Source organism: Rhinopithecus roxellana, chromosome 18, assembly GCF_007565055.1.
Source record: "Rhinopithecus roxellana isolate Shanxi Qingling chromosome 18, ASM756505v1, whole genome shotgun sequence".
In the NCBI taxonomy this organism is placed as follows: domain Eukaryota; kingdom Metazoa; phylum Chordata; class Mammalia; order Primates; family Cercopithecidae; genus Rhinopithecus; species Rhinopithecus roxellana.
In genome coordinates, this window is record NC_044566.1 from 64,434,476 (window position 1) to 64,459,896 (window position 25,421).

The following is a 25,421-nucleotide window of genomic DNA, read 5'->3' on the forward strand; positions in this document are numbered from 1 at the left end:
TGTAAGACGCTCACAATATACCAGAGGAAAAAGGTGGAAGATAAAAATGCTTTTGTTTTACATACAAATAATATGGATATATAAGAGAAGGGCTAGATGGGGGGAATACTGATATGCTTAGGGGTCAAATTTCAGATATATTTGCTGTATTCAAATGTTTCCTCTTTATGGTTACCATTTTCTATTCTTTACTGCTTTTACAAAATAATATGACTCCAGGTCAGGCACAGGGGCTCAAATCTGTAATCTCAACACTTTGGGAGGCTGAGGCGGGCAGATCATTTGAGGTCAGGAGTTTGAGACCAGCCTGGCCAATGTGGTGAAACCCCGTCTCTACTAAAAATACAAAAATTAGCCAGGTGTGTTGGCGGGCGCCTGTAATCCCAGCTATGTGGGAGGCTGAGCCACAAGAATCACCTTAACCCAGGAGGTAGAGGTTGCTGTGAGCTGAGATCACACCACTGCACTACAGTCTGTGTGATAAAGTGAGACTCAGTCTCAAAAAAAATACTAATAATATGGCTCCAAACATTGAATAACCTAAAGCAGGATCTTTTACCGATAAGAATGTGAATTTTCCAGAAAGCTGTGATTTGGAAATCCAAACTCCAAAAAGTAATTAAGCATTTTCTGCTTATCTCTGACACAAAACTCTTTAACATCTTTCTTGCCTCATGTCTCTAACTTGCTGCGTTTCACTAGAATGTGTTCCCGTCTGCCTTTCCCGATGTGTTGCCAGTCTGTGGCTGCAGCTGTTTTGGGTGTTAACTGAACGCTTGCCCACATGACGTTCTCATTAGATCCAACAGGATGGAGGAGCTTCTCGTGCCCACCATCAGACTTGGGGGAGAAGGGGAAAGAAGAATGAGAATTTAAACAACAGTCTCTCATTTCGGAAGGTTTCCTTTTTCCCAGAAAAGTCTTTGAGTAAAACTCACCTGCATCTTGAGAGCTTCTAGAACGTACCACAGAGCTGGGTTTTCAGGGATAAAATCAACCCCTTCTCTCTCAGTGAGTGCTCCTCCATGTCACTAGCCAGGAATGCTCCTCAAACAGGAGAATCTGTGGGACACTGCCAAGGAGAAAAATCCTCTCCCTCCTTCACACGCTGAGGATGAAAGGAGTTGGAACCGATGCTGACAAGTATACACAGGCATTCCGTGTGGGGACCTGAGGCTGCTAGACTTCCTCACCCACTTAAGTCAAAACGCTGCCTTCTTACCAAAGGCAGCAAGTTCAGGTAGATCCAGATGGGCTCAGGAGACAACAAATACTACTTCTGTTATAGAATGTTTTCCCTTCAAGTGCAGGATCAACACCATGATTGTGGAGTGCATTTGGTGTAAAGGGAGTGCGGCCCCCGTGCTCTCCAGTGCGCCCATGTTCTGCCTCCCATTGCCGATGACCCATCTCCAGACGCTGGCCCTGGACGTTGGATTTCCCAGCCTCTAGAACGGTGAGAAAGACGTTTCTTTTCTTTATAAACTAGCCAGTCCGTGGTATTCTATTGTAGCAGCACAAAACAGAAGGAAACGCTGCCCACCCCCTAGCACACTCCCACGAGCACCCGTTCGGACACTTGTCCTCCTGGGTGAGTCTTTGCCGATAAGATCTGTCACTCCAGTGAGACTGAAAATGCCCCGAGACGCGGGGTGCTTCCTCCAGCCTCCAGTATGGGAGAGATCCCGAGAGAAAGCATCTGGTGCATTCTGCATCACACAGTACAGCATGGAGGTGCCATGTGGAGAGCGACGCATCTGCAGCAACCACAGACGTGGAAGCAGGAACACGGGGCAGGTGTTCGAAAGATGGTGGTTGGGCCAGGCGCGGTGGCTCACGCCTGTAATCCCAGCACTTTGGGAGGCCGAGACGGGCGGATCACGAGGTCAGGAGATCGAGACCATCCTGGCTAACATGGTGAAACCCCGTCTCTACTAAAAATACAAAAAAAATTAGCCCGGCGAGGTGGTGGGCGCCTGTAGTCCCAGCTACTCGGGAGGCTGAGGCAGGAGAATGGCGTAAACCTGGGAGGCGGAGCTTGCAGTGAGCTGAGATCCGGCCACTGCACTCCAGCCTGGGTGGCAGAGCAAGACTCCGTCTCAAAAAAAAAAAGAAAAAAGATGGTGGGCAGGCTCAGCTTCACCTGGTTCCTGTGGCTGCGCGACAAACTGTCACGCGCCTTCGAAGACCTCATCGCCTCTCTGTGGTGCTGGCCCCAGGCTCCTCTCTACCAACCTGAGAAGTGCTGTCCTCGTCCTGTTGTGTCCTCTGCCCGCCGTGTGCTCACCTTGGACGCCGTAGATCACAGGCCCTTTCTTTCTCCCTGTCTGTCTCTCCTATTACACTGTGGGAGATACTTTAAGGAAATATTATTTGTCTCTGTTTACCCTGTGCCTCACAGGGCTGACATGTAGCAGGTCCTTGAATCCTCCCTGAATGAAATCTGACATCTCCTTTCAGCAAGTCAATGAATGTCATACTGAAAACTGCTCTTTGATGCTCAAGTATTTTTCTCTGGTATAAATCATGCTTGAAATAATGGAGGCAAGGTAGTGGCCATTTACGACATAAGACAAAGTTAGAGAGGAATAAATTAAATTAAATAATAAATAAAATGAAATTCCCAAAATACCTTTCTCAAGCTAATGCTTAGTTTACAGATGATAATACTGCAAGCATGAGGCATGAATTAATGTTCTTTGTAGCAAAGGCCTGTATTTCAAATGCACCAATTTAATTAAATTCAGCTTTTCTTATTGTGGTAAAGCAAACATAAAATTCAACATTTTAATCATTTTTAAGTGTATAGCTCAGTGATATTAAGTATATTCACACTGTTGTGCAACCATCACCACTATTCATCTGCAGATTGTTTAGTCTTCCCAAACTGAAACTCTACACCCATTAAACCATTCCTCATCTTCCCCTCTCCCGCCCCAGCAACCACCACTGTGGTTTCTGCCTCTATGAATTTGCCTACCCTAGTACCTCTTTTTTTTTTTCCTTTTTTCTTTTTTTGAGACAGAGTCTTGCTCTGTCACCCAGGCTGGAGTGCAGTGGCAGGATCTCAGCTCACTGCAACCTCCGCCTCCTGGGTTTGAGCAATTCTCCTGCCTTAGCCTTCTGAGTGCTAGGACTACGCGCACCCACAACCACACCTGCCTAATTTTTGTATTTTTAGTAGAGATGAGGTTTCACCCTGTTGGCCAGGCTGGTCTTGAACTCCTGACCTCCAGTGATCCTCCCACCTCAGTCTCCCAAAATGCTGGGATTACAGGTGTGAGCCACCGTGCCCAACCCCTAGCACCTCTTATAAGTGAAATCACACGATAGTCATCCTTTTGTGACTGGCTCATTTCACTTAGCATAATGTTTTCAAGGTTCGTCCTTGTTATAGCATGTGACAGGATTTCCTTCCTTTTTAGGATTGAAAAATATTCCATTGTATGGATAGGCCACATTTTGCTCATCCATTCATCTGTTGATGGACATTTGAGCTGTTTCCATATTTGAGCTCTCATGAATAAATTAAAAGACGAAGTAATACTTTAAGCAATTTAAAAGTAAAGAAGTCATCCCTGGGGGGGCGGAGCAAGATGGCCGAATAGGAACAGCTCCAGTCTCCAACTCCCAGCGCGAGCGACACAGAAGACCGGTGATTTCTGCATTTTCAACTGAGGTACTGGGGTCATCTCACTAGGGAGTGCCGGACAATCGGTGCTGGTCAGCTGCTGCAGCCTGACCAGCGAGAGCTGAAGCAGGGCGAGGCATCGCCTCACCTGGGAAGTGCAAGGGGGAAGGGAATCCCTTTTCCTAGCCAGGGGAACTGAGACACACAACACCTGGAAAATCGGGTAACTCCCACCCCAATACCGCGCTTTAAACAAATGGGCACACCAGAAGAATATATCCCTCACCTGGCCGGGAGGGTCCCACGCCCACAGAGCCTCCCTCATCGCTAGCACAGCAGTCTGCGGCAATCTAACCACAAGGCAGCAGCGAGGCTGGGGGAGGGGCGCCCGCCATTGCTGAGGCTTAAGTAGGTAAACAAAGCCACTGGGAAGCTCGAACTGGGTGGAGCTCACAGCAGCTCAAGGAAACCTGCCTGTCTCTATAGAATCCACCTCTGGGGGCAGGGATCAGCTAAAAAAACAACAGGGCAAGCAGCAGAGGCCTCAGCAGACGCGAACGAGTCTGACAGCTTTGAAGAGAGCAGTGGATCTCCCAACACGGAGGTTGAGATCTGAGAAGGGACAGACTGCCTGCTCAAGTGGGTCACTGACCCCTGGGTAGCCTAACTGGGAGACATCCCCCACTAGGGGCAGTCTGACACCCCACACCTCACAGGGTGGAGTACACCCATGAGAGGAAGCTTCCAAAGGAAGAATCAGACAGGTACACTCACTGTTCAGCAATATTCTATCGTCTGCAACCTCTGCTGCTGATACCCAGGCAAACAGGGTCTGGAGTGGACCTCAAGCAATCTCCAACAGACCTATAGCTGAGGGTCCTGACTGTTAGAAGGAAAACTATCAAACAGGAAGGACACCTATACCAAAACCCCATCAGTACGTCACCATCATCAAAGACCAGAGGCAGATAAAACCACAAAGATGGGGAAAAAGCAGGGCAGAAAAGCTGGAAATTCAAAAAATAAGAGCGCATCTCCCCCTGCAAAGGAGTGCAGCCCATCGCCAGCAATGGATCAAAGCTGGTCAGAGAATGACTTTGACGAGATGAGAGAAGAAGGCTTCAGTCCATCAAACTTCTCAGAGCTAAAGGAGGAATTACGTACCCAGCGCAAAGAAACTAAAAATCTTGAAAAAAGAGTGGAAGAATTGACAGCTAGACTAATTAGTGCAGAGAAGATCATAAACAAAATGACAGAGATGAAAACCATGACACGAGAAATACGTGACAAATGCACAAGCTTCAGTAACCGACTCGATCAACTGGAAGAAAGAGTATCAGCGATTGAGGATCAAATGAATGAAATGAAGCGAGAAGAGAAACCAAAAGAAAAAAGAAGAAAAAGAAATGAACAAAGCCTGCAAGAAGTATGGGATTATGTAAAAAGACCAAATCTACGTCTGATTGGGGTGCCTGAAAGTGAGGGGGAAAATGGAACCAAGTTGGAAAACACTCTTCAGGATATCATCCAGGAGAACTTCCCCAACCTAGTAGGGCAGGCCAACATTCAAATTCAGGAAATACAGAGAACGCCACAAAGATACTCCTCGAGAAGAGCAACTCCAAGACACATAGTTGCCAGATTCACCAAAGTTGAAATGAAGGAAAAAATCTTAAGGGCAGCCAGAGAGAAAGGTCGGGTTACCCACAAAGGGAAGCCCATCAGACTAACAGCAGATCTCTCGGCAGAAACTCTACAAGCCAGAAGAGAGTGGGGGCCAATATTCAACATTCTTAAAGAAAAGAATTTTAAACCCAGAATTTCATATCCAGCCAAACTAAGTTTTATAAGTGAAGGAGAAATAAAATCCTTTACAGATAAGCAAATGCTTAGAGATTTTGTCACCACCAGGCCTGCCTTACAAGAGACCCTGAAGGAAGCCCTAAACATGGAAAGGAACAACTGGTACCAGCCATTGCAAAAACATGCCAAAATGTAAAGACCATCGAGGCTAGGAAGAAACTGCATCAACTAACGAGCAAAATAACCAGTTAATATCATAATGGCAGGATCAAGTTCACACATAACAATATTAACCTTAAATGTAAATGGACTAAATGGTCCAATTAAAAGACACAGACTGGCAAACTGGATAAAGAGTCAAGACCCATCAGTCTGCTGTATTCAGGAGACCCATCTCACATGCAGAGACATACATAGGCTCAAAATAAAGGGATGGAGGAAGATCTACCAAGCAAATGGAGAACAAAAAAAAGCAGGGGTTGCAATCCTAGTCTCTGATAAAACAGACTTTAAACCATCAAAGATCAAAAGAGACAAAGAAGGCCATTACATAATGGTAAAGGGATCAATTCAACAGGAAGAGCTAACTATCCTAAATATATATGCACCCAATACAGGAGCACCCAGATTCATAAAGCAAGTCCTTAGAGACTTACAAAGAGACTTAGACTCCCATACAATAATAATGGGAGACTTCAACACTCCACTGTCAACATTAGACAGATCAACGAGACAGAAAGTTAACAAGGATATCCAGGAATTGAACTCATCTCTGCACCAAGCAGACCTAATAGACATCTATAGAACTCTCCACCCCAAATCAACAGAATATACATTCTTCTCAGCACCACATCGCACTTATTCCAAAATTGACCACATAATTGGAAGTAAAGCACTCCTCAGCAAATGTAAAAGAACAGAAATTATAACAAACTTTCTCTCAGACCACAGTGCAATCAAACTAGAACTCAGGACTAAGAAACTCAATCAAAACCGCTCAACTACATGGAAACTGAATAACCTGCTCCTGAATGATTACTGGGTACATAATGAAATGAAGGCAGAAATAAAGATGTTCTTTGAAACCAATGAGAACAAAGATACAACATACCAGAATCTCTGGGACACATTTAAAGCAGTGTGTAGAGGGAAATTTATAGCACTAAATGCCCACAAGAGAAAGCAGGAAAGATCTAAAATTGACACTCTAACATCACAATTAAAAGAACTAGAGAAGCAAGAGCAAACACATTCAAAAGCTAGCAGAAGGCAAGAAATAACTAAGATCAGAGCAGAACTGAAGGAGATAGAGACACAAAAAACCCTCCAAAAAATCAATGAATCCAGGAGTTGGTTTTTTGAAAAGATCAACAAAATTGACAGACCGCTAGCAAGACTAATAAAGAAGAAAAGAGAGAGGAATCAAATAGATGCAATAAAAAATGATAAAGGGGATATCACCACCGACCCCACAGAAATACAAACTACCATCAGAGAATACTATAAACACCTCTACGCAAATCAACTAGAAAATCTAGAAGAAATGGATAATTTCCTGGACACTTACATTCTCCCAAGACTAAACCAGGAAGAAGTTGAATCCCTGAATAGACCAATAGCAGGCTCTGAAATTGAGGCAACAATTAATAGCCTACCCACCAAAAAAAGTCCAGGACCAGATGGATTCACAGCTGAATTCTACCAGAGGTACAAGGAGGAGCTGGTACCATTCCTTCTGAAACTATTCCAATCAATAGAAAAAGAGGGAATCCTCCCTAACTCATTTTATGAGGCCAACATCATCCTGATACCAAAGCCTGGCAGAGACACAACAAAAAAAGAGAATTTTAGACCAATATCCCTGATGAACATCAATGCAAAAATCCTCAATAAAATACTGGCAAACCGGATTCAGCAGCACATCAAAAAGCTTATCCACCATGATCAAGTGGGCTTCATCCCTGGGATGCAAGGCTGGTTCAACATTTGCAAATCAATAAACACAATCCAGCATATAAACAGAACCAAAGTCAAGAACCACATGATTATCTCAATAGATGCAGAAAAGGCTTTTGACAAAATTCAACAGCCCTTCATGCTAAAAACGCTCAATAAATTCGGTACTGATGGAAAGTACCTCAAAATAATAAGAGCTATTTATGACAGACCCACAGCTAATATCATACTGAATGGGCAAAAACTGGAAAAATTCCCTTTGAAAACTGGTACAAGACAGGGATGCCCTCTCTCACCACTTCTATTCAACATAGTGTTGGAAGTTCTGGCTAGGGCAATCAGGCAAGAGAAAGAAATCAAGGGTATTCAGTTAGGAAAAGAAGAAGTCAAATTGTCCCTGTTTGTAGATGACATGATTGTATATTTAGAAAACCCCATCGTCTCAGCCCAAAAGCTCCTTAAGCTGATAAGCAACTTCAGCAAAGTCTCAGGATACAAAATTAATGTGCAAAAATCACAAGCATTCTTATACACCAGTAACAGACAAGCAGAGAGCCAAATCAGGAATGAACTTCCATTCACAATTGCTTCAAAGAGAATAAAATACCTAGGAATCCAACTTACAAGGGATGTAAAGGACCTCTTCAAGGAGAACTACAAACCACTGCTCAGTGAAATCAAAGAGGACACAAACAAATGGAAGAACATACCATGCTCATGGATAGGAAGAATCAATATCGTGAAAATGGCCATAACGGCCAAGGTTATTTATAGATTCAATGCCATCCCCGTCAAGCTACCAATGAGTTTCTTCACAGAATTGGAAAAAACTGCTTTAAAGTTCATATGGAACCAAAAAAGAGCCCACATTGCCAAGACAATCCTAAGTCAAAAGGACAAAGCTGGAGGCGTCACGCTACCTGACTTCAAACTATACTACAAGGCTACAGTAACCAAAACAGCATGGTACTGGTACCAAAACAGAGATATAGACCAATGGAACAGAACAGAGTCCTCAGAAATAATACCACACATCTACAGCCATCTGATCTTTGACAAACCTGAGAGAAACAAGAAATGGGGAAAGGATTCCCTATTTAATAAATAGTGCTGGGAAAATTGGCTAGCCATAAGTAGAAAGCTGAAACTGGATCCTTTCCTTACTCCTTATACGAAGATTAATTCAAGATGGATTAGAGACTTAAATGTTAGACCTAATACCATAAAAACCCTAGAAGAAAATCTAGGTAGTACCATTCAGGACATAGGCATGGGCAAGGACTTCATGTCTAAAACACCAAAAGCAACGGCAGCAAAAGCCAAAATTGACAAATGGGATCTAATTAAGCTAAAGAGCTTCTGCACAGCAAAAGAAACTACCATCAGAGTGAACAGGCAACCTACAGAATGGGAGAAAATTTTTGCAATCTACTCATCTGACAAAGGGCTAATATCCAGAATCTACAAAGAACTCAAACAAATATACAAGAGAAAAACAAACAACCCCATCAAAAAGTGGGGAAAGGATATGAACAGACATTTCTCAAAAGAAGACATTCATACAGCCAACAGACACATGAAAAAATGCTCATCATCACTGGCCATCAGAGAAATGCAAATCAAAACCACAATGAGATACCATCTCACACCAGTTAGAATGGCAATCATTAAAAAATCAGGAAACAACAGTTGTTGGAGAGGATGTGGATAAATAGGAACACTTTTACACTGTTGGTGGGATTGTAAACTAGTTCAACCATTATGGAAAACAGTATGAAAATTCCTCAAGGATCTAGAACTAGATGTACCATATGACCCAGCCATCCCAATACTGGGTATATACCCAAAGGATTATAAATTATTCTACTACAAAGACACATGCACACGTATGTTTATTGCAGCACTATTCACAATAGCAAAGTCTTGGAATCAACCCAAATGTCCATCTGTGACAGACTGGATTAAGAAAATGTGGCACATATACACCATGGAATACTATGCAGCCATAAAAAAGGATGAGTTTGCGTCCTTTGTAGGGACATGGATGCAGCTGGAAACCATCATTCTTAGCAAACTATCATAAGAAGAGAAAACCAAACACCGCATGTTCTCACTCATAGGTGGGAACTGAACAATGAGATCACTTGGACTCGGGAAGGGGAACATCACACACTGGGGCCCATCATGGGGGGGGGAGGGATTGCATTGGGGAGTTATACATGATATAAATGATGAATTGATGGGTGCAGACGAGTTGATGGGTGCAGCACACCAACATGGCACAAATATACATATGTAACAAACCTGCACATTATGCACATGTACCCTAGAACTTAAAATATAAAAAAAAAAAAAAAAAAAAAAGAAGTCATCCCTCCTATTGGCTGTTTTGCTTTCTGCAGCCTCAAAATAGTAAATGGAAAATTCTGGAGATAAACAATTATCTAAGGTAAGAGTGTGCAGCGTTTTGAGTGGCGTGATGACGTCCCACACCGTCCCAAGCCGTCTCACCCTTTGACGCAAGTCATCCCATTGACCAGTGTCTCCACACTGCACTTGCTGCCACCTGTCAGTCACTTAGTAGCCATCTAGATTATCAGACCAAAATATAGTATATATAGGGTTTGGTACTATCTGTGGTTTCAGACATCCATTGGGGGTCTTGAACCATATCCCCCGAGGAGAAGAGGGGGCTGCTGTAGCACTGAGAGACATATAATAAAAACCAGCAGTGCCCTGCCCACTCCAGATTCCTCTCCTGTTGCTCTCCAAGAGCAGCACCTTTCCTGTCACTGAGCTCTTTCTCCTGGTCACTACGGCCATATTTCTAAACATACTTCAGTGCATTTTTTTGGTTTTAGTTTTTAAATTTTCATGTAATCTACTGACTTCTCACCACAGAAGAGTTGGCTCTTCTACATACATACCCCCTCACATGTCCATCCATACCTATGTCCCCTTTCCATCATCCCAAGACCACCACAGCATACATCTTGATAGAATAATGTTTCAGTGTTTATAGTACTATGCGTATCAGTCGGGATCATCTGGAGACAGAATCCACACCAGTAACACTAAAAGGGAAAATTTAACATAAAGAATTATTAACTAGTAAATAAGGAATGAATTCCTGGGAGGCATAAAGTGAACATTGGAGAATGCAGGAACAGCAGGTGTAGAGAGCAGCTGTTACCTCTAGGATGGAGGGAAGGCAGCAAGGCAGGCCAAGGCTGAGGCTGCGGCCTATGGTAGAGTCAATGAGGTCCTGAGGCTGGGCCGATGGGCAGAAGTCACCACTGATTTGCCAATGAAACTCACAGGAAAACTCCCCCTGGGGTTCTGCTGGCAGTCTCTCCACGAAAACAAGAAAAACGAGGACTGAACCCCAAGAAAACCCTTTCCTCTTGCAATGTCTTCCCATGCCCTTTACTGACAAGCCTTGCCATTGCGACGGCCAGCAAACGGGAAATGCTTACAGGGTCCAGCTCCAGGAGCACAAAGAAAGGTAGAATGGTGGATTTAGAGCCGAGAGACGATAAAGTGACAACCGGGGCACGATGATACGTCACACAGCTGCCTGAAAGCTTGCCGCCATCCTTCAGTGCCTCTCATCCGGGCTGCAGCTCCTGTTTCCTGGATCCCCTTTCCTCATTCATAATCTCGTTTCGGCAGAACAGAGCCACCTCTTGACAACGACATCTGAGGGGGAAACTTTCTGAGAACTTGCAGATCTGAAAATACCCTTCCTCCACTGGATAGCTCGGCTAGACATAGAATTTCAGGTTGGAAGTAATTTTTTCAGCATTTTAAAGGCTTTACAGCACTTTTTTTTTTAACTTCCAGCACTGCTGTCAAATCATTTTCTGATTCCAGATATTTTGTATGTAATCTGCTTTTTGGATTTTTTTTCTCCCTCTTTGGAACCTTGTAGAATCTTTGCTTCACATCCCATTTTTTGAAATTTCACGACGATGTGTTTTGGTCTGAGACTTTTTAAATTAATTACCCTGGGCACCCTGTGCCCTTTCAACATGGATAATCTCACTTTCCCATTCTAGAAACTTTTCGCATATCATCTCTTTGCCATTTTCTTCCCCTGCACCTTCTCCATTCTCTCTCTCTCTCTGGAATTTGTAGTTGTCTGATAGTGGACCTTCTGGGTTAAACCTATAGGATTAAAAAAAAATATTTTCTCTTTCTTACTTTGCCCTTCTTTATCTTTTTGCTCTACTTTATGTGAGATTTTCTTAAATTTGTTATCCAGTCTTTTGACTGAATATTTTATTTCTGCTATCATATTTTGAATTTTTCCAAGTCTTTCTTAATATTCCTTTTTCGTAGCCTCTGATTCTTGCTTCCTGGATCTATCTATCTATCTTTTTTTTTTTTTTTTTTTTTGGAGACGGAGTCTGGCTCTGTCGCCAGGGCTGGAGTGCAGTGGCCGGATCTCAGCTCACTGCAAGCTCCGCCTCCCGGGTTCCCGCCATTCTCCTGCCTCAGCCTCCCGAGTAGCTGGGACTACAGGCGCCCGCCACCTCGCCCGGCTAGATTTTTGTATTTTTTTTGGTAGAGACGGGGTTTCACCGTGTTAGCCAGGATGGTCTCGATCTCCTGACCTCATGATCCGCCCGTCTCGGCCTCCCAAAGTGCTGGGATTACAGGCTTGAGCCACCGTGCCCGGCCCTATCTTTTTTTTTTAATCGAATTAAAGTTTTCCTTTGTTTCCTACATCGTAGCACTTTTTTCCCATTTCCTTCTTGTTTTGGTTCTCTTTCATGTCGAAAGCTTTCTTCAAATGTCTAGTCCATGCTTACCTAGAGTGCAAACCCCCTGAAAGGGAGCTCTGTGGACCTGAGGAGGGTTTCCTGACTGCTGGCATTCACTGTAAGATCATTGTGCAGAATCGTGATGTCAGCAGCTGTAGGTATCACTGTCATTTGTCCTGGGCTGTTTATCCCCCCAGAGAGGAATCGTCAGATCTTCTGCAAGCCTGGCCTCAAGCATCCTGGGTGCCAAGCAGTAGGGCTCTCACTTTCAGCTGTAGACTGGCATGCAACCCGCCAGCCTCAGTCTTGTCTGGCCTCTCCGAGTCCCAGGCTTCTCTACTGCACTTTTTCCAGAGACTAAACCTCAACTCCTACCTGTGGGGAATGGCTGCTAAGGCTGGGGGGAGGATCTTGGAAAGGACTACATGGTTTTACTGGCAGACTTTTAAACAATCGCCTGTATCTGATCTTCAGAGTGTCTCATGCTTCCAATTCCTAAGACTTTTTGGAGTTCTGGGGCATAATTGCTAGCTTTTGGTTAGCTTTCCTTTTTACCAACACGTATTTTAACTTTCTAGGCAGCGTAGTGATTAGGCACACAGACTTAGAGCCCAGACTGCCTATTGGAACCCTCGTTTCATTTGCTAGCTGATGAGTGTTGGCAAGTTATTTGAACTCTTTGTGCCTCAGTATCTCCATATGTAAAACTGGGATAATAATACACTACTCTGTAATAGCTTACGGCAGGGGTCAGCGCACCACAGCCATCAGTGCAAATCTGGCCCATGGCCTGTTTATGTATGGCCTATGAGCTAAGAATGGTTTTCACATTTTAAACGGTTGTAAAGAATAAAAAAAAAACTCATAAAAGAACATGCAACAAAATGACAGTAAGAGGTGAAACCAGCTGGGCTTCTGGGTTGGGTGGGGACTTGGAGAACTTTTGTGTCTAGCTAAAGGATTGTAAATGCACCAATGAGCATTCTGTGTCTACCTAAAGGATTGTAAATGGACCAATCAGTGCTCTGTAAAATGGACCAATCAGCACTCTGCAAAATGGACCAATCAGCAGGACATGGGCGGGGCCAAATAAGGGAATAAAAGCTGGTCCCCCCGCCAGCAACCACCAGCGGCAACCTCCTGAGGTCCACTTGCAGGCTGTGGAATCTTTGTTCTTTTCCTTTTCACAGTAAGTATTGCTGCTGCTTAACCTTTGGGTCTGTACTATCTTTATGAACTGTAATACTCGCCACGAGGGTCTGCGGCTTCACTCCTGAGGTCAGCCAGACTACGAACTCACTGGAAGGAAGAAACTCCGGACACATCTAAAAACATTTGAAGGAATAAACTCTGAAGAGTTGTAACACTCACCGCGAGGTCCGGGGCTTCATTCTTGAAGTCAGCGAGACCAAGAACCCACCAGAAGGAATTCAGGACACATTAGGAGGTCCACAAAGCCTCAAATACTTGCCCTTTGGCCCTTAATAGAAAGGTTTTCCACCCTTTGGCTTATAGGGTGGTTGTATTAACTGCGTTAATATAGCTGAAGTGCTGGAACAAAACATCTATTCCCCAAGTTGGAGGTATATAGTCAATACATGTAACAGAGTTTTCAGTGTACGGGTGGCATTTAAAGCCATTGAGACTACGTAAGAACCCCACAGATTTAAATTAGATAAGAGGCTCAAGAACTGAGCTGTGGACATCCTAACTTTAAGAGGTTAGGGGTTAAGGGGTTAAGGATGGTATTAGCAAAGAATACTGAGAAGAGCCATATGAAGTAGGAGAAAAATCAGGAGACTATAGAATATAGGAAACTAAGTTCAAAAATATGTTTCAAAAAGGAAATCATGTGCTGCAGTTTAAAATGCTAAGTAGTATGATGATTAAGAATTACCTACTGGGCCGGGCATGGTGGCCCACTCCTGTAATCCCAGCACTTTGGGAGGCTGAGATGGGAGGATTGCTGGAGCTCAGGAGTTCAAGACCAGCCTGGGAAACATGGTGAAACCCCATCTCTGCAAAAAGTACAAAAATTAGCCAAGCATGGTGGAGTGCACCTGTTAGTCCTAGTTACTCAGGAGGCTGAGGCAGGAGGATCGCTTGAGTCTGGGATGTCCAGGCTGCAGTGAGCTATGATTGCACTACTGCACTCCAGCCTAGGTGAGTGACACAGCAAAATGCTGTCTCAAAAAACAAAAACAAAAAAAAAGAATTACCCACTGGATTTAACATAGAAGTCAGGAGTGACATTGGTAAGAGCAGTCAGTGTGATTTGGGACAAAAACCTTCTTGATATCTGAGAGAAAACAGGAATTACAGACCATAAGGCTAGACAACTTTTGAGGAATTCTGCTATAAAGGAAAGCAGAGAAATGAAGTGGAGGGAAGTAGAGTTTTAAAAGGGTTGTTTTAAAGATGAGATCGACAGCAGCTTTTGTGCTACAGTGAACAATCAGTATGCTTACAGGTGGGTAGAAGTGATGGTGGGATCAATGGAAGTCTCTTTTCATTGCTTTAAAATTGTACTTAGGTCAGGCACAGTGGCTCACGCCTGTAATCCCAGCACTTTGGGAGGCCGAGGCAGGCAGATTGGTTGAGGTCACGAGGTCAAGACCAGCCTGGCCAACATGGTGAAACCCCGTCTCTACTAAAAATACAAAAATTAGGCCGGGCCGGTGGCTCAAGCCTGTAATCCCAGCACTTTGGGAGGCCGAGACGGGCGGATCACGAGGTCAGGAGATCGAGACCATCCTGGCTAACACGGTGAAACCCCGTCTCTACTAAAAAATGCAAAAAAACTAGCCGGGCGACCTAGCGGGCGCCTGTAGTCCCAGCTGGTCGGGAGGCTGAGGCAGGAGAATGGCGGGAACCCGGGAGGCGGAGCTTGCAGTGAGCTGAGATCCGGCCGCTGCACTCCAGCCTGGGCCACAGAGCGAGACTCCGTCTCAAAAAAAAAAAAAAAAAAAAAAAAAAAAAAAAATTAGCCAGGCATGGTGGGACGTGCCTGTCATCCCAGCTGCTCAGGACGCTGAGGCACGAGAATTACTTGAACCCGGGAGGAGGAGGTTGCAGTGAGCCAAGATTGCGCCACTGCACCACAACCTGGGCGACAGAGCAAGACTCAGTCTCAAAAATAAATACATTAATAAAAGTGCATTTAAAAGAAATTGAAGTAGAAAGCAAAGTTAACAAGTAGGAATTGGCAAGTTCAGGCTGCAGACCAAGTCTTACCTACGACCCATTTCTACAAGACACACTAGCTAAGGATGGTTTACACATTTTTTGATGGTTGGAGACATTTAAAAAAATATTTTGTGGCATATAGCATTCAAATATTTCCATGAATAAGGTTGTATTAAAACACAGACACACTTTTTCACTTATGTATGGCCTTTGGTGGCTATTTCGCTGCAAGGGCAAGGCTGAGGAGCTGTGACGGAGCAGCTCTCAGCTCTGTGCTGCACTTAGCACACTGCAGTGAGGGCTTCACATCCGTGTTTCAAGTGCCATGCACATTGCCACGCCAACATCTTATTTTCACCAGTGCAAACTCACCATGTCAAAGCAATTAAAACATCCTTTGGGTGCTCCGATGTTAAGGCACAGTGGAGTTGGATTCTGCTATTGCATTAGCTGGCTTTGTGTTTATTGTGAAATGACACGATAGCGATGCTAAAGAACACAGTGTCCATCAACATGACCAGACTGAGCCCTCCTCACAGTATGTCCAACTCATAGGAGAGCAGCGGTCAGAAAAATTAGAAAATTTGAAACAGAACCTCTCACTCCAGCACAATTTCCTCAAAAAATAAAAAATTCAAATGAAGCTGCAACCAAAGTAAGTTTCCAGCGGCTCATTTGTTAGCCAAGCAAGGAAAGCCGCTTCCCAATGGTAAATTAATTAAATTGTATGTGATTGCAGCAGCCAAAGCAATGTATCCAGAGAAAATAAGCTTGTTTAAGAGTACTGGCCTTTTGGCAAAAAGACTTGAGGACTTGAGGAGTCATTTAAAATTTTGAAAACAAGGTAGATGTTTTCAAGTGTTTTTCTTTGCTCTTGATGATTTTTTACCGACACTGCTTAGGTGTCTTTTCAGTGTGTCTCATTGCAAGTTTAAAGTGACTGAAGAATTATTAGCATCTATGAGTAGATCTGTAGGTAAAGTGGAGAAAACCTGAAAATAGAATTGGCTGAGTGCAACTAATGGTGGCAAAATTATGAAGCAGAAAAAGTCTTAGTTGAAATGTAAATGTTTAAAGCCTAAGGTTGTTCATGGTATTATTTATCAGCAGTGCTTTGCAGTAAACACGTCGTGAATGGATCACGTGTTACTGAACCAGCAGTGTCAATGGCGAACTTCATTCACTTTCATGGATTTAACTATCGTCAATTCTGTGAACATCTGTCAGACAGCACAGTTGAATATCCTGACTTGCCCTACCACACAGCAGGTCAACGACTTGGCAGCAATCAAGTTTTATTTGATGTTTTGAGCTCAGGGCAAAGACTGCAATTGTTCTGAATGAGATAAACCACACTCATCCACTACGATTCAACACTGAATAGCTCTGGAAGTTATTTTGTTGCAAGCTTGATGACGTTTCTTGATGAATTCACCCTAAAATTACAAGGCAAAACAGTGCTTAAATGCAAAACATACTGCAATAAGGTTATTTCAGTTAATGATGACAACTAATGTTGCTTGAATCACAAGTAACATCAAGCTGCTTATGCAATTCTCATGCTGTCAAAAGTCAAAAGCAATGGCATTCCCATCCCCACACATTGAGAGCAGACACGTTGCCAGTCTCAAACTAGAGTTCCAGCAGTGTTTTTCAGAGCTCAATGCAAGTGTGAAGGAAATTTCTGTACTTCAAAATCCATTTAATTGTGAAACTGAGCAGATCACATCTAACTTTTAACTGAAGGTGATTAATCTGCAACACAGTAACATGCTGAAAGGTAACTATCAAGAGAACGATCTAACGGAATTGTACAAATGCTTTCCAAGTGATGAATATTTTACTATAATCACATGCTCATGGACTGATATCAGTATTTGGCAGTATTTACCTGCTTGAAAAGATTTTTTTTTATTTTTTTGAGACGGAGTCTCGCTCTGTCGCCCAGGCTGGAGTGCAGTGGCGCAATCTCGGCTCACTGCAAGCTCTGCCTCCCGGGTTCACGCCATGCTCCTGCCCCAGCCTCCCAAGTAGCTGGGACCACAGGCACCTGCCACTACGCCCGGCTAATTTTTTGTATTTTTAGTAGAGACGGGGGTTTCACTGTGTCAGTCAGGATGGTCTCCATCTCCTGACCTCGTGATCCGCCCGCCTCGGCCTCCCGAAGTGCTGGGATTACAGGCATGAGCCACCACGCCCAGCCTGAAAAGACATTTTCAGAGATGAAATACATTAAAACCTAACAGGTGAACATTTGCAATCAATTTTGATCATAGCCAACTACTTACTTTGAACTCCAATTCAGTGAACAACAGTCCCCTAAAAAGCATTCTATCCCTCTCATTAGTAGACTCGATTAAGAAAAATTGTACTCAATTATTATTTCGAATTTTGTCAGTTAAAAAAATACACGGACATTCCTCTAAGTACTTACATAATATCCTCAATGCTGCCTCTTGGTCTGCAAGGCCTAAAATACTCACTCTCTGGTCCTTTACAGAAAAAGCTGACCAACCCCTGAGTATATAGAACGGAGAAGTGTTCATGTGCGGCGGGAAAGGTATGGGATGGCAATCCAGTTGTCAGGTGTGCTCCTCTCGGCAGTCAGCTGCCAACGTGCAGGTGGGGCAAGCAGGGCAAGTGTATGGAGCGCGGCTGGGGCTGGCTCTGCTAAGTTCCTTTCCATGTATCCATCTGCGATCTTCCACAATTCTGCTGCAGGCTCACCTATTCCTTTTGTCTCCGCATATGCTTACTAAACATTTGCTCTACCAGTTGAGAAGAGGTTCGTGGATGACTGGGGTAGCCTGGGAGGACTACCTATTTCAGTCTGTCACAGACATGAATGGCCAAGTAGTTCAGGGGCACCCGTGGGCTTTTAGACACAAAGACCTAATGTGGGTCGCGCCTCTGCCACTTCCTAGTTGTGTGACCTTAGGCATTCGCTCATCTTCAGACTGGGAATAGTAACACCCACAACACATCAGGGCTTGGCACACAGGAAAGCCCTGCAAGAACTATTGCTTTTATTCTCACAGTAACTCAAGGGAAAAAGCATCTTGCCTCAAACTTACGGCAAACAAGTAGAGAAATGGATGATTCAAATACTACACCACACTAGCTTTGACTAGCCACTTACCTATTACGGCAAAATGAAAAAGCACATGTCCCCACAGGTCACAACTTTCTGGAGTTCAGTGTAGATAAACGTAGAAAATGACATCTGAAAACAAAATGGGAGGTGCAGACTAACACCAAATCCTTCTGTACGTAGTGCGGAGTTGCTTAGTTTTCTCCTAGGGGAAGGCTTTCACACTTTCAAAACCATAAAAATGTTTTACATTTGCCAACCAATGCACACGAGTATAAAACAAAGTTCATGAAGAAAATGCCTTTATTATGTTCTATTCCATGCAATTCTATTTCATTTTTTAAAGTGTAGGTGGACCACTTTTTAGACTGTAGTTTGGGTTTTTAGCCAATGTGTTTAAAATGCAACTCCCTGGGAGACTTGCACCCAGACTTCCTAAACTCATCTCCAGTGGGCAGACCAGAAACCTCCAGTTTAACGAAATTCACAAGTGATGTTTAAGTGTCACTATTTTGAGCAGTACTACAGACCATCAAGTCCTACATCTTCATCTCCTTGGCTCTCACAAAGGGAAGGTTACAGGAACTCAAGCTGTACTAGTATGCTGAGCAAATCAGAAAAGATACACACCCACACACAAACGCAAGGGAAGTGTTCAAAGGCACACCAAAAAACAGGTATTTCTTCATTGATCACAGGTCGTATTTCCAATGGTTCCTTTATTTTCAAAATTCTTAAAAAGTACCTGTAATCATTGATTCATTCAACAAACATTTATTAACACCTAATAGGTGCTAGGGACTTTTCTAGGTGCTTGGGATCCAACAGGGAAAAATTCCCTACATTACATTCCAGCCAATTATGTTCTGCTCTTACAGCAAGGTGACTGGTTAAAAACTGAATGAACACACACTGATTCATCACCTCTAAAGATCGAGAGCCTTCCACCTGGTTCACTCTTATTTTTCAATGTGCTCATCTCTGCATCCTAAAAGCCAGTACCTCTCCCTTTCCAGAATGGGGACAGACAGGTGTAATGGTGAAGTCTGGAACCGCAGTCAGGAGACGGAGCTGTGTCACAAAAAGTAACTTCTTGAAAAATTACTTGATCAGGGTATTTTACTCAAAATACAAGTGTGATCATGCTCAATAAGGCCTAAGTGCCCATCTTATTCTGATATTCCATCACATTCCCATTTCTCCCAGACTACGCTAAGTCCTCGAGAGGAAGGGCTGGGTCTGAATTCTGTGTTCCCAGCACCTGGAATAATTAGTGTGTGGAAGAATCTGAGTATTTGTTGAATGAATAAATGACTGGCTCCACGGTAAGACTGCAGCTCTTCATGAACCTTTATTTACGTAGAATACTTGTAATGCTCCAAGTATTGAGGCAAGATGAAAAGTAAAAGAAAGCAATTGTTAAGTGTTTCAAAATTCCGTAATGGTTCTAGAATTGCCATTTATATATATGCCTGTTTTAATAACTTCATGCATTTTTCTTAAAAATCTAATACACAAATTCTAAAGAAGAAAGTCCTCAGTTATCTCTACCAAAGCTAAGCAATTTAAAAAGGGGGGAAAATGGCTACGTATTTCATTGGAAGGAAAATTCTAGACCCGACACCAGTTTCCTTGTAGAGGTCAGCAATCCGTAATCACCAGTTCTAAGATCCAAAAAATCTCTGAAAACCTAGTTTTTCCATTAAGTTTGTGAGAAAAATTGACCTAAACTATGTCAGGCAGATAGCTTACTGCCTTACATAGTTAATCCCAGTTACTATGAACATCTCATTTAGAACTGCAGAAATACTAACATTTGATTATGGGGTGTTGCCCCGGGCCCACTGAGGGTGTTACGTAATGTACGTTATATATATCATCTCTGAAAAGGAGAAAATTCTGAATTCTAAAACCCTAAGGGTTTCAGATAAAAGGATTATAGTATACTGATAAACAAAGAAAGTAAAAGCAATGGAAGCCTCATGCTGTATACCATTTGTATACTATTGTCGTCTGCTGGTGTCGATAGAGAACTACAAATACGTAATCCAAATGGCAAGACTTCATCTTGCTTATAGGGTTAAGAGCAGCACACTCGTAACTTGGAAAATAGTTGAGGTTTTATTTTCAAAAAAGTAATTATTAAAAAAATCCTTAGTGGATGAAGTTTTAAAAAAAAACTACAACGTTTCCAAGAATTCGTGTGCTCCATCCATCCTACATAACCTAGAAGCTGGATTACTCATTTGATTCAATGCACTTGAACACCTTTTAGATTTCTCTTTAGTGCATGGTGAGGGTGCTCTAGCTACCCCTTTTGGGTGCTATTTTTAACTCCTCTTGTATTAAGTTGGGCTGAAAGCCACAGATAAGGACCTATGCCATCAACACCGCGCCATCAAAATATCCAGAAATCGCTCTACTGACCGTTTCCAACAGAGCTAAAAGCAATGTCCAGGTTACAGGATCTCACGTTTCACAGACTGCATCATCACAGACGGTCGTAATCCTGTGAACCCTCTTCTAGACCATAATGGCCTTTTGAGGTACTTCTGTGTGTCCACCATGATCTCTTTCTATTCTACCATCAATACTTTAAGTTCTCTAGGAGTTTAAATATACTGTATGTCTTGTTTACCCCCAAAAGATGTAAGTTTTTTAACACTAATATCTTTTGCTTTCTCTTCCTCCCTAACTACCATGGTTAGCAGCAGCCTTTTAGCACAGAGGAAACATAAAACAAATACTAACTTTTGTGATAATGAATTTTAGTGTGCTGCATTTACTTCTGAGGAGTTATCTGAATTGGACTTTTAAAATTAGGCCTAACATGTTCTTCGTGTTAAGGTTATTTTAGAAAAGATCTTTCTCCTCTCCAGGAAAAATGTGTCTTTAAATAACTCACAAGAATTCAATGTGAGCCATCCAGAAAGAATAAAGACCTAAGATCCCTGAAGAGCTACAGTTGTTCTTTTCATTGCACAAGAGAAAATATGCTGCTAAGATTGACACCTCTTAACAACTAATGGTCTTTGGTTCTATTCTTAATATTTACAGGTTAAATCTTATATTCCCTTTCTTTCTTTCCCAAAAGGCCTAAATTCATGAACTTGTGTAACTCAGTAACTAATCAGGACATCACTTGCCCAGATTTTAGGGACCTTCCCTTTTCCACTTCATTACAAGACAGGGGATCACAGTCACTTACTTGAGGTATCCCTCTGACATCTAACTTCCAAATAAAAAAAAGTACAAATTGGGACAGCACTTTAAGTTGTTTCTATTCTCAGATCCAAACTGTTACAGATAACCTGTTCTGGACATCAACTTCTAAACTGATATAATCCTCAGAACACAGTGGAATGGAATAAATGAAATTCAAAATCTTCTCTAAAAATGAGTAAGGGGCTTATTAAGGGGGAAATCCAAAAGTATGTAATTTAAAGAAATTTATTCTTTAAAAATATTTTCATGTACACTTTCATGACTATTTTGAGGGGAACAAGGAGATTATCCTACAGTCAATATTAGCTTAAAAACATAAGTGACACGTATAACAATACATTTTGGAAATAACTGGCATAATAAAAATGCAAATGTTTGTAGTGATTTAAGGCTGCAAGATATTTAAGATCTCAGATTAAATGAACCCACATTAGAGTAATGCAAACCCAAACTTGCAATTTTATGATTTCTTCATACTATAACCCTTAATACTATGCATAAAGAAGTTACCTCATTCCCAAGTCATAACTAGAAAGGACAAAGGGAAAGTCCTTCAGAAAAACAGTGATAAATTTGAATGCATAGTACAATATGCATCCTCCTCCTATTTCAATGTTTAACATACTGACAACCCCATTTAATAAAAGAAAACCATGAGTTACTATTTAAGCAAAAATTATTTTTATGGAAAAAAAGTTGAGCTTCTTGCCTAGAAAAATCCTTTAATATCTATGTCACCTAATACAGTAAAGACTTTTAAAATGTGTTAATGAAGATTCAATTTGCATGGGAAATCCACTTTCTTCAATGTGGATAAATATGTTTCATTGGATCATTTTAAATGGCAAAATCTTCAGAAAACAGAACAGAAAAATATAGCATCTTCAATAAACATTTCAAGACAATAAAGTTATATTTACAGGATGCTATCTATAATCAGAGATCACCTAGAAGCAAAAGGAAATTGCTATCATTTCATTGTCCTTTTCTCCGCAGTCAACTATGACCACTTAAACTAAGATCCAAGAATCAATGAAATGTGTTCTAGGTGAAGTGAGTTTCACAGAACAAACAATTCTCATAAAATAAGTTTTTCTTTTTCTTTTCCCCCTGAGAATCAAGTTAATCTATCATTGGATTGCAATCAAGACAAAGACAAGAGCTCTAAATCCTCAATCATGTCAAGATCAAAATTATGTAGACATTTCCACTTAGAAAAGCTAAAAATGTACAAATGAAGAAACTGTAAATAGCAAGACAAGGTGCTTGATAGTAGTACTATGGCAGAAATTTATGGTATTTGGTAACATATACAATAAGTGACACCTGGGAAAAACTTTATTGCTCTTGATGGAATATAGCACCACTTTGAAGACTAAAAGATGGTTAGAATTAACCACCTTTTAATCAACAATAGGCATTAATAGGAAAAGTGCTAAAAGAATTAGTTCTGGAAAAAGTAAGTTAGAGGAAATTTTTGTATTATATATTTTAAATGTTACCCACTTGTCTTCGTTAAATAGACAATCAGCAATCTATTTTGGTAATGTAGTATCAGATTTGCTACTATCAGTCTGATTATCACTCAACAATATAAAATCAAGGGACAGAAAAGTCATTAAACTTATAAAACAAGTTAGAACATTATAAAGTAATTTTAGGCCAAAAACATTCAGATAATTATTGCTTAATATACAATAATGACACCTGTGAAATTTTCCAAATCAGAATTGAGAAAATTTCTTTTGTGTGCTGTAACATTTATCCTATGGGAGAGAGGAGTATCTAAGGATGTGTAGCAATTGCTAGCCACTACAGAAAATAGCTCAATTTTCCCCTGAACAATTTCTAAACACTAATGCTACCATGGTCATTCAGGAATCAGAAGAAAACATGATTACACACATGCTAGAAAACGGCCAAATGATTTCAAGATAATTTGCAGCTAGCACTTTGTTCAGTCTTTAGAAAGTAGATTTTAAGTTTCCTTATTCTAAAAGAAAAGGTCTGAATGGATAAACTGCTATGCAGAAGCACAAATTTTTTTTAAATGCAACCTTCTATAAGAAGTAATTTAAAAAGCCAAACAATCTAACATTAAATGGGATTTCCTCTGAGATTGACTTTCTCTATTAGTTTATTTCTTTGTTCCTCAATCATTTGCAATATCAGAATTACTACACTGGTAATCTTCATAATAAAATGTGATCCTATCTTATGTAACGTAGCTTGACTTTCTGTAACTATTTCAGGAGTGGAATTTCTAAAAATAATTTTATCCAATGTAAACAGGCACAAGAATTCTAATAAAATTGCTAAGTTTTAGAGTACTACACAGGTAACATTGCAGCATGATCTGTATCCTTAAGAGGGAAAAAAAGAAACAAAAATCAAACCTCCATCAATGAAGAGGATTTCAGATACTTATGGCTGGCATAAAAGAAAACAGAATTTTATACTTTCATCAGACATTTTTACAAAGGAAATGTCTTGATGATCTTTTCAACTTACAATCATTTATATATATATATATATATATATATACACACACACACATACATACATATATATATATACATATATATATATATATTTGTTTTTTTATGGATTGGGTGATGCAGAAAGCCACAAATGAGAAAAGGACACTAAGGTTTTAATAAGGGGAACAAAAAATTGTTTTCAGCAGTATAGATTCACATTACAGTACACCAATATCGACAGCATTCTCTTGTCTATTTTTGGTACAGAAGATGGTATCTCTCTACATAACCTTGTAAGGCTTCAGTAACTAAAATGTAAAACAAAACAAAAAGACCCCCCAAAACAAAACAAAAACCCCAGCCTATTAGTTTACAGTTTATTTTAAAAATTCCGAAAGACACTGCAAGTTCTAAACTTTTAGTAGTGCTACCCATACACAACCATCCGGTTAAGAACCCAGTAAAAGAGCCCCTTCCAAGGAAGCTTTGCAACAGCAGAGTTGTGCAATATGGATGTTTCTTACTACAAGAAAAAAATTATACATGGCACATTCTCATTCATATTCTGTAATGTAAAAAGTTACAAACATACCTAATCAAATAAATAATAATAAAAAAAGAATTTGAATGTATTTGTTAAGTATCCTAAAACCACTACATAGAATAATGGCAACTTTCACTCACAGATTATTTACATGGTAATACCCAGTGTGGGTACACTGCTACAAAACTCAAAACAGAAGGAGTAAACTTGAAATGTTTTCCATAATAAAGATCTAGCAGCATGACTATCTAATGCTGTTTTATCCCGATTGCTTCTGAAACGTTCCTTTTTAGTCTGTGTCTTCATCCAGTTCATAATTGTCTTTATCATAAATATCTTTTACTAGAAGAACCCGTACAAGCATATTTTCCAAGGTGTTTCGGTCCAGTGAAGTAGATGTATACCAGACAGGGCTATCTGTAGAACTAGAGCATTCTGGTTGCAAATAAAAAACATCCATCCTCTGATTAAGATTCTGTGGACTTTGGAGGTGGGAGGAAAGAGAGGAAAAAGTCAATTTCACAAAATACATACAAAATTTCCCAGAACTTTCGTTTCTTCTTTCAAGAATAATTCAGACCCCATTAATCACGCTATATGACCAGACCCTATGCCTCACTGTCTCCATTATTCTGTCATTTTGTGTGATAGAGATTATTTCTCACCACAGTTTTAACTCTATTTCATTAAATCCAAGACACCATCAATAGACACACCACTCATTACTTTAATGTTACCA

General features: G+C 41.3%; 1 protein-coding gene across 7 annotated transcripts in view; it reads right to left on the reverse strand.

Moving 5' to 3' along the window:
• Positions 1–21,867: 21,867 nt before the first annotated feature.
• ZMYM2 (zinc finger MYM-type containing 2) overlaps positions 21,868–25,421 on the reverse strand; it is a 130,419-nt gene continuing 126,865 nt past the window's right edge. For all 7 annotated transcript variants that reach the window (XR_004054646.1, XM_030921955.1, XM_030921959.1 and 4 more), the window contains one exon: positions 21,868–25,164. Coding sequence is in view for 6 of the 7 variants with exons in the window: in XM_030921955.1 (XP_030777815.1) it covers positions 24,972–25,164 (193 nt within the window). In the remaining variant the exon portion in view is untranslated. The remainder of the gene's footprint in view (positions 25,165–25,421) is intronic.